This window comes from Orycteropus afer, unplaced genomic scaffold (genome assembly GCF_000298275.1).
Source record: "Orycteropus afer afer isolate SDZICR_OR568_19922 unplaced genomic scaffold, OryAfe1.0 scaffold00214, whole genome shotgun sequence".
Lineage (NCBI taxonomy): Eukaryota > Metazoa > Chordata > Mammalia > Tubulidentata > Orycteropodidae > Orycteropus > Orycteropus afer.
In genome coordinates, this window is record NW_006921801.1 from 4,743,405 (window position 1) to 4,753,993 (window position 10,589).

Below are 10,589 nucleotides of genomic sequence, written 5' to 3' on the forward strand. Positions count from 1 at the left end.
TTTTCCTCTTTTAAAAGCAAAGGACAGTTACTGTAAAGAGAGGTTAATTTATTTCAAATTAAAATCATTTTAGTAGTTGAAAGAATAAAATAAATGTCTGAATTAACCAGAAGGTAATCTTAGTCATGATCTTCATCATGAATATTGAATCTTTTTGTAATAGTAACTTATTTATTAGGAAAATAGTAGTTGTTGTTATATTGTTTATCCTGTTGAACAGTAAAAATACTGACTCTAATCAGCATGGGAGTGTCAGTCTTTGCTTTTACATATTCATCTTGGGAAGTGTCTTTATCTTCTTCATGTGAGAATGTCTCTCTTAAGCTAAATTAGCCTACAGTAGTAAGCAGGAGCCCCGGACTTCATCTTACTGGCCCCCTACAGTATTACTTTTGAGTGGTTTTACTTTGATATGCATCAATTTCTATTGATGTTTATTTTAGAAAGTAGTCCTTTGAAACTGTCTGCAAAAGGAAGATATGGAGGATATTTATTATGCCAGTATAGGCAGTCCCCAGGTTAAGAACGAGATCTCTTCCTGACATTTAAGAATTTATAGGTCAGTTGGGACCGGAGTATGTGGTTCTTATTTAGCCTTACTCGACTACCTTCGGAAGGAAGATGGGTCAGTCTTTACGGAAGTAGTAAAGGCATATCACTTTGTAAACCCAATAGGGGTTGCTATGAGTTGGAATTGACTCTATGGCAGTGGATTTGGTTCTTTCTTGGTTTAGTCCCTTTGCCTTACTATGATGCAAGAGAAGGCTTGGAAGCCTTTTCAGTGACTTAAAAGTTGCATGTGCAGCAAGTGAAGGGTGACTGTAATGAAGTATTTGTTGTATGCAAGTAGGGCTTGATCCAGTCATTTCACAGTTAGGGCAAATTTACATAACGTTAAAGTGGGCAAGTATCAGTTGTCTTTAAGTCAGATTTTTTTTTTTAAACCAGAGACTGCCTGTATCTTAATGAAGACAAAGAAGAGGGCTCTATTCTTGGCACCAAGATTGCTCATTTATATGACTAATTTTTATTTTGTGGGTGTTGTGTTGACTGTCAAGGTGTTTTTTCCCATTTGGTCTAATAAAAAGCTAGAACCACCTTTGTGATCTTACTTGTAGTAGTAATATAGGTCATTGAAATATGTAATTTTAGGCTTATTTTGATTTCACATTCTTCTTGCTCTTTCCATTCTATTCTTCATGTGTGCTCTTTTATCATTTTTCATGTAGACCTTCAAGATACACATCTTGAAATACTTTCTCAATCTATGTTGAGGTCAAGATGTTTAACTCTCCAAGTAATTGAGAATCTGTTATGTACTCTCTGGCACTTTGGTTGGCACTGAGGATTTGAATAGGGTAAGATAGGGGTTCGTGCCCTGAGGAAATAGTTAAACAAATAATTTTTTAGTGTTGAATATTATGGTAGGGGTCTATTGCATAGGATGCCAAGGGCAATTGGGATTTACTTAGGCTAGCTATTAAATGTAGTAGGACATAGATTGTGTGAGGGAGAACCAGATTAAATTATATGTAGCAATTCTTCAGCACAAGGTTTGGGCATATTGGAATTTTTCAGGATCAGCTAATTGTGGCAAAGATTGCTTGGGAGCAAAAATTCATTTATTTTTAAGTGGTAGTGTCTAAAGAGTTGAAGAAATAGTCTTGCTCTTAGCCTTTCTTTTAGTTTTCCTCCTAGCTAAAGCCACACTTGCTTAAGAAATGTTAAGTATGAAATAAGCTGTAACAATTTTAGGATGTATTTGGATCCTAGTGATCATGTCTTTTAGGACAAATTTATAAGTTGGTATAATATGGAGGTAGAGAACTGGTACACATTTCTATCTTTTTTTCTTAGGTTTCTAATTGGAATCTGGATGCCCTTTTCTATATATATAACTAAATATAAAGTCTCTTTTAAAATTCTAGATTGAAGGAAAAGGAAAATGAAATGGAGAGAGTAGAAGCTATGCTAAGAGAGAGGGAGAGTGATCTTTCCAGCAAAACAAAGCTGTTACAGGTGAATATTATTAAACTTCATTATGTGTGAATTAATATCTTGAATCTTTAAAAAGATTTAACTATTACAAAAGGAAATACAATACAAAATGAGTCTTCCTCCCACGTAGATACCAAACCCAAATACACGGCTACTGAGTTGATTCCGACTAATAGTGACCCTATGGAACAAAGTACTGCTTCCACAGTTGTAAATCTTTGGGGAAGCATACTGCCTCATCTTTCTTCCATGGAGCGGCTGGTGAGTTTGAACTGTAACTTTTGGTTAGCAGCTGAATGCTTTATCCATTGCGCCACCAGAGCCCCTTCCTACCTATATATTCTATTTCATTTCTCAAAGATAAAAACTACTGTCAGATGTTTTTATATCTTTGAGAATATGCCCATGCCAAAATGCATATATATATGTATGTGTGTATATAAATATTTGTTTTTGAAGCATATTATATTTAACTAGGAGCCCTGTTGGTACAGTGGTTAAAGCACTTGGTTGTTAACAAAAAGATCAGCAACATGACCCCACTAGGCTCTGCTTGGGAGAAAAATGTGGCGGTCTGCTTCTGTAAAGATTTACAGCCTTGGAAATCCTATGGAACATTCTGCTCTGTCGTGTAGGGTCACTATAAGTTAGAATTGCCTGGGTAGTGGGTATGTTAACAGTATAGTCTTTTGAATTTTGCTTGCCTCCTCCCATTCCAATTAGCAATGTTTTGTTGTTGAGATTTTTCCCTATAGGCACATAGTTATTTTATTATGCTCTATCACTTATATAACTGTTCTGGTTACCTAGTGCTGCTCTGACAAGAATATACCACAAATGGAATGGCCTTAACAAACAGGAGTTTATTCTTGTACAGTTTAGAGGCTTTAAGTCCAAGTTCAAAGGGGCTGGGTGAAAGCCCCTCAGCCTTGGGCTTCAGCTCTGCCTGCAGCTCCCAGCCCACTGAAGCTAGAGGCTTTTTTTCACTCAGCTGCTGGCTGCTGAGGTTGCCAAGCCCAAGGTTGACAAGTAAAAAGGCACAGTCCCGATGTTACCAAAGCACATGGCAGCCCATCAACTCAAGTCCATTGTAAGTCCCAAGATCAGCAGAGCATGGCAGGCTGCTGAACAATGACATGGCTACATGCAGGGTTCAAGGTGCCATAAGCTAGAGACCATTCCCCAAGGCTTCTCCTTATATGCGGGAAGCAGACCACATTCCCGAAGGCAGCTACTCAGCTACTCACAGTAGATTCCACCATGGAGTTGATTACCAGTCTCATCATAGGGAGTACTATATCCAGCTGCCCAGCCATTCAACCATACTCAACCAAGTTGACACACAAATGTAACCACTACAATTCCACCCCTTGTCAACTTGGCACTTGTACAGATCTTCATTGGGTGATATCTGTACAGGTCTCCTCCACTGGGTGGCTCCAATCTCCTAGCTCCTGAGTGGTGACCTCACCCCCTTGGCCTGGCGGGCCCCGTTCCTCTCCCTCTTGGGCATGGCAGCCCTGCCCCCTCACTCTTAGGCAGCAGCTATGGCTCCATCCCACTGGCTCACATGAATGAGCAGCCCCACACTCCATAATTGAGTTAGTGAAGGCCTGGCTCTTTGAAACCTAGGGGGCTATGGTGGTTCCACTCCCAAAGGCCATGGTCCTACCCTTTCAGGCTGAGCCAGTTCTGCTTCTGTTTCCTTGGTATCTCCTCTTCTGCCGATTAATGCCCAAGGCATCCCACTCTGCTGGAAAACTTCCTGCCCAAAAAGCGCTTGGCTCTTTTTCTCTGTGGTCTAGCCAACCTGCTACTCCACCTCATGCCGATCTCTTCTACCGATTAATGCTTGAAGGCAACCCACTCTGCCAGGAAGCCACTTACCCAGTGACACCTGGCTTTCTCCTCTGTGGGCTGGTAAGCCTGTTGCTGTTTAATGCCAGTCTCTGGGCTCTGCTACTGTCATCTTTCATGCAGGTCTCTCTGCCGGTATCTCTCTGCCAGTTTCTTAGCTCTGCTTCTGCCGACTCTCATGCCATATGCCAGGGCCTCTCTGCCAGGGTCTCAGGTCAAGGATGCATTCCACTCCTGTATCTGTACTTTAGGTATCTGTTAGAGTAGCACCCCACTCTCTCGGTACCAAATTCTGTTCTGGTTACCTAGTGCCACTCTGACAGGAATATACCACAAATGGGATGGCTTAAACAAACAGGAATTTATTCTCTTTCAATTTGGAGGCTTTAAGTCCAAGTTCAAAGTGCCAGGCTCTAGGGGCTGCATGAAAGCCCCTCAACCTTGGGGTCCAGCTCTGCTTCCTGCTCCCGGCCCACTGGAGCATTTCTTTACTCAGACAGCTGCTGGCTGCTGAGGATGACAAACCCAAGGCTGACAAATTAAAAGACATAGTCCCTATGTTACCAAACCACATGGCAGGCCATCAGCTCAAGTCCATTGTAAGTCCCCAGGTTGGCAGAGCATGGCAGGCTGCTGAACAATGACATGGCTACATGAAGGGTTCAAGGTGCCATAAGCTAGAGACCATTCCCCAAGGCTTCTCCTTATATATGGGAAGCACACCACATTCCCAAAGGCAGCTACTCAGCTACTCACAGTAGATTCCACCATGGAGTTGATTACCAGTCTCATCATGGGGAATACTATATCCAGCTGCCCAGCCGTTCAACCAGACTCAGCCATGTTGACACACAAACATAACCACCACAATAACCATCCCCTGTTGATGTATACTTATACAGACATACCTCGGAGAGACTGCGGGTTTGGTGCCAGACCACCGCAATAAAGTAAATATTGCAATGAAGTGAGTCGTTGAGTTTGTTGGTTTCCTAGTGCATATAAAAAGGAATTCTGGTGGTATAGTGCCTAAGTCATTTGACTGCTAACCAGAAGGCTGGTGGTTCAAACCCACCAGCCACTCTGCGGAAGGAAGATGGGACAATCTACTTCTGTAAATTTAGATTTACTGCCTCAGAAACCCAATGGGGCTTGCTGTGATGGAATTGACTCCATGGCAGTGAGTTTGGTTTGGATTTGAGTGCATGTAAAAGGAGCTCTGGTGATGTTGTTAATTTGGTGTGATTTAACTGCTGACTAAAAGGTCAGTGGTTCAAACCTACTGGATGCTCTGGGAAAGAAAGATAAGGTAATTGCTTCTGTAAAGATGTTTACACTTTTGGAAATCTAATGGAGGTATCTATGAGTTGGAATTGACTTGTCGGCAGTGAGTTTGATGTTTTGGTTTGAGTGCATATAAAAGTTATTTTTTCACTATATTATAGTCTACCTATCAAGTGTGCAATAGCATTATGAAAACGTTTGAATGTGAGAATTACCTAAATGTGGCATAGAGACACAAAGTGAGCACATGTTGTTGGAAAAATGGCACTAATAGACTTGCTTGACACAGAGTTGCAACAAACCTTCAGTTTGTTTAAAAAAAAAATTGTGATGTGCAATACAGTGAAGCAGAATAAAAAGACGTATGTCTGTATTGTTTAAAGAAAGAGGTGATTTAAAATAAGAAATCATTCTCCATTCACTGTCACGTAGTTAATAGTAAAAGTACTTACAGATCATTGATTTAAAGTGATACTAAATTTGTAGATGCTTACATTATCTCAGACCAATCTGGCTTACATTTGAACCTCCAAGGATTGGTTCTGTCCCATTCACTGTCCCTCTGAAGTAAGTTTATTTTAAATTTTGTTAGATAATGCTAAGTCACCCATCAAAAGTGTTAACTATGAGTTTATACTTCCTATAAAACCAAACCAAACCCACTGCCATCAAGTCGATTCTGACTCATAGTAACCCCCATTGGATTTCGAGGTGGTAAATCTTTATGGAGGTAGATTGACCGGTCTTGATTCTGCCTAGTGGATGGTGGGTTTGAATCACCAGCCTTCTGGTTAGCAGTCAGATGCCTTAGGCACTGTGCTACCAGAGCTCCTTTACTTCCCATAGAGGACCATTTTTCCTTTATTGTCTCCAACACTGGTGAGGATGAAAACATTTGGTATTATATTTAAAAGATGGCAGTATTATTTTAATTTGCATGTAATTGTGAAAGAGATTGCTGTTTTCAAATTCTTAAGCAATATTTATATGAATTGCTCTTTCCTTCCCCTCATTTTCCCTTTTAGTCATCCCCCTTCCTTTTCTTAAAAACTAATTTGTAGTATACGTTTTACATAATAAAATAACCTTTTGTCATTGTGTGAGGTAATTTGTTGTTTCTCTTAACATTATTTGTTTTTTCCCTCATTTGGAGGTTTTAAATGTCTATGTACTGATATATGAATAATTTCCCAAATTTTAAGTCTTGGCAAGAAAAATACTCCCACTCTGGGATCATAAAAATAATTTCATATGCTTTCTTTGAATACATTTACAATTTATTTTTTGTTTAGATTTTTTAATTCATATGTAGTTTGTTTTAGATTATGTTGTGAAAATTACCATTCTTTGCTCTTTTACCTTTGGGTGGAAAATAGCCACATTGTTAGTGAATCCCTTATTCCCTTTCTGCAGTAGTTCTGCTCCCCATGAGACGTGTGGGAATAAATGGAGACATTTTTGATTGCTACTGGAATCTAGTGGGTAGCGGCCAAGAATGTGGCTAAACATTCTACACTGCACAGGACAGCCTTCACAACATAGAAAAAGCCCAAAATGCCACTTGTGTCAATGTTGAGAAACCTTGCCATTTTGATTGGAAAAGTCACTCTATACTAAACTCCTACAAGTATTTGGGTCTGTTTCTTTATTCTATTTTATTCCATTGATACATGCCCATTTCTAGGCCATTGCTAAATAATTGAATTACTCCAATTTCATAATACGTTTTACTATATTATAAGCATTATTATACTCTTAAAATTACTATTTTGAATTTCCATAGCTTGTCTCATATGTTTGAAAAGTTTTCATGAAAAATTAAAAATATTTAGGTATCATGAAAAATAAAAAATATTTAGGTATTCATGTTTAATTTTTGTTTAAATAGGAGGTACAAGATGAAAACAAATTGTTTAAATCACAAATTGAACAGCTTAGGAATCAGAACTCCCAACAGGTAGGTGCTATTTATTTATTAATACATTATTCCTCAGTACTGTTGATAACTCTCCTTGCCATTTTTGCCTTTGCATTGAGAATATAGAGGGTTTATTTTATTTATAAATGTTTATCTAATTTCTTAAGAAAGGAAGCAATTTACTATGCCATTGCCAAGGTAAAATAAGCTACAATTTATTACATATACACAAATAATATACTACCTGTAGTCCAGATCTGTTTTATATCCGTGTGTATATGTTTCCTAATGCTCTAGAATGCTTTTCTTAGCAAGCTGGTTCAAGTTTGTACAAGTCGCTTTAAACAGATGTGTTCTCCAGACCTTTATTCCCCAAACAAAACATCAATAATAGAAAAAACCAAGGAATGTGTGTGTCACAAGTGATAGTTTAACACTATTTAAAATACCTTGGTAAAAATGAAAAGTTTTTTTTATATTACCAAAATACCTTTAAAATTATTTTATTTTATGAACATATATAGATAAATTATAAGGTATTTTATGGGGCAAAAGAATCAGTTTATATACTAATTTAGTTTGGGAGATTATATTCATAAAGGAATTAATGAGAAATATATGTGAAGAGCTATATACCTTTATTATGCAAAGTTAGCTTTTTGTCATACATGAGTGTCTTAATTTTCTCCTGCTGATATATGAGAAATATCATAAATGTGTGGCTTTAACAAACGAATTTATTTTCTCACAGTTTAGGATGCTAAAAGTCTGATTTTGGGTGCTGGCTCTAGGGGAAGGTGTTCTCTTTCTCTTGGCTCTGGAGAAGGGTCCTTACCTCTTTGAGTATGCTCCCCGGGGATCTTTGTGTGGCATCAGTCTTCCTCTGTCTCTGCTTCTTCCACTTGCTTGTTTAAACTCTTTATATCTCAAAAGAGATTGATTTAGGACATACTGTGCACTGATCCTGTCTCATTAGCATAACAAAACAACCCGTTCCTTAATGAAATTATAACCACGGCATAGAGCTTAGGATTTACAACACACATTTTTGGGGGACACAGTCCAATGTACAATAATGAAGTAATGATTTTTTTCTGGTTTTCTTTTGATTTTCTCCATCTTTGATTTTTGGAAGCTTAACATTTTTCACATAGTCAGATATGAGTTGTACAGTATGAAAATTTAAGGTATTAATTCTTTGCTTTGCACATAGTAGGAAATTGAGAAATGTTAAATGAAAAGTTTGTAATTATATGGTGACAACACAGGTTGGATTTAATACTCTTACAAGTTTATACTTGTTTTCATTAAAATCACTTGGTTAAAGTCAAGGTGACCAGCATATGGAATGTTATGGTAATTTCATTTCTGGTGTTGTCTTCATCTGAAAAGCAATTACAATTTTTTGAAATCTCCTAGAAGGCTTTGTTTTGAAATTACATTTAACTCTTTTAATAGGTGTCTTCTTTTCCCCCTCATGAAGAACTGTTAAAAGAGTAAGTAAGAAGTTTGATTCACAATTTGGGGAGAGTGGTAACTGGTAACTGTGTTTTTATGTGCTATAAAATATGGTTTCAAGTAAGCAATTTTATGTGATTGCAAATGAGCAACTAACTTTCACAGTTCTCTTTGGGTATATTAAACACTGAACTGACTGGAGGTCAGTAGAGTTTACCTCTGCCTCTGGCTGAGCTAAAATACTTTTTGGGGGGGGATTTGGATTTTGGATTTGAATATTTTTGTTGAGGAAGATGCTTGATCTTCCCCCCATCCTCCAGCATTCAGAAACCTTTAAATTAAACTACATCGAAAGCTTTGTAAGTTATCTTAAATTATCCATTATCCTATTGAGTTTTCTGTCCTAATCTCATTATGGAATTGAATGATACAAATTTTGGTTTAGCTTTTGTATTTTTGTTTTTTAAAACTCATAATCTTTGTGATTAGTCTCTTTCAAGGAGACATGTTTTTACATATTTTACATACATATTTTTAATTGTCAGCTGTTTTGTTTTTTTTCCTAAGAGGGTACATGTAAGATAATTTCAGATATGGTAATAAATTTCAACATGTTAAATGTAAACTAAATTTGTTATATTAAGTGATATAAGTAATCAGAATATTCTCCCATCTTTTTTTAAAAAAAATTATTTTAAGGGTTTGTTTTACATTCAACGTTACAGGTACATTTAGTTTCACACCCCATTTACCATGCCCAACCCTAACCCAGTCTCCTCCCCTTCCTGCCCAGTAACTCTTCCCCTGTGTCCCTCATAGTTATGCACTCCTGTTTGTCTTACATTTCCTCCTGTGGATGTTTGAATATTCTCTCATCTTGACTTGTTTACAAAATTGGTGATTTACAGTACTGTGTTATCAGTAATAACAAACACTAATCTATGGGTTGTGGATATATAGGCAGACAGGCAAGAAGATGATGATCAGGTATAGGCAGGTAAATGGAAATAAACCTGTGACCATATATAGGTTTAGCAGACACTATTCCTACATACATATATGTATAAGGTATAAAAATAACCACATATATTATGGAGCTCATGGGAGAAAGTTAGGATAACTTCTTAGCCACAACTAAGCACCTTGAAGGGAAGTGAGTTGCTGGGTCTGTGGATTTGGGACCATGGTCACAGGAACATCAAGTTCAGGTGGCACAGCAGTGAACAAAAACATTACATCCTACAGGGAGCTCTGGTGGCAAACTGTCTAAGGTATTTGACTGCTAACCAGAAGCCTGGCAGTTCACACCCACCAGCCACTCCTTGGAAGGAAGATTGTGCAATCTACTTCCGTAATAATAATTGCCTCAGAAACCCAAGGAGGGGTCGCTACGAGTTGGATACGACTCGATGGCAGTATACAACAAACATCCTATTTTGGTGACTCGTGACTGGGGTCTTAAAAGCTTGTAAGTAGCCATCTGAGATGCAACTATTAGCTTCTCCTCATTGGGAACAAAGAAGAGTGAGGAAAATCAAAGATGCTTAGAAACAATTAGTCCAGTGGACCAGTGGACCATGGAAGCCTCCGCCTACACAGTCCTGAAACCAGAAGAATTAGATGGTGCCTGACTATCACTGCCGACCACTCAAAAAAGGGTCACAATTAGAGACCCTAGATAGAGCAGGAGAAAACAGTGGGACAAAATTCAGAAATAAAAAGAAGACCAGTATTACTGGTCAGATAGAGGCTTGTGAAACCCCTGAGACTACGGCCCCTCGTCACCCTTTGGATGTGAAATTGGAGTTAGTCCCGTGACTTAGCTCTCAGCCAAACATTAGAGCTGAACAATTAAAGAAAGGGAGGTGCACTCCTTAGAACAGGCAGCCATGGGAGATCAGAAGGGCAGCATTTGTACAGGGAGAAAGTTAAGTAGCCAGGAATGCATAGGTAAGAAGGGAAGCGGGGGGGGGGGGGGGGTTGGAAAAGAGCTGTTATATTGTGAGGATCTGTAATCAGTATCATGAAACAGAATATGTATGAACTGTTGAATGGAAAACAAATTTGTTTTGTA

The 10,589-nt window shown here is 38.2% G+C and overlaps 1 protein-coding gene across 1 annotated transcript in view; it reads left to right on the forward strand.

Moving 5' to 3' along the window:
- Window positions 1-10,589, forward strand: part of KTN1 (kinectin 1) — a 143,428-nt gene that overhangs the window by 79,310 nt on the left and 53,529 nt on the right. Inside the window, exons 28-30 of the mRNA XM_007948366.2 lie at window positions 1,929-2,019; window positions 7,028-7,096; window positions 8,516-8,553. Coding sequence (XP_007946557.1) covers window positions 1,929-2,019; window positions 7,028-7,096; window positions 8,516-8,553 — 198 coding nt within the window. The remainder of the gene's footprint in view (window positions 1-1,928; window positions 2,020-7,027; window positions 7,097-8,515; window positions 8,554-10,589) is intronic.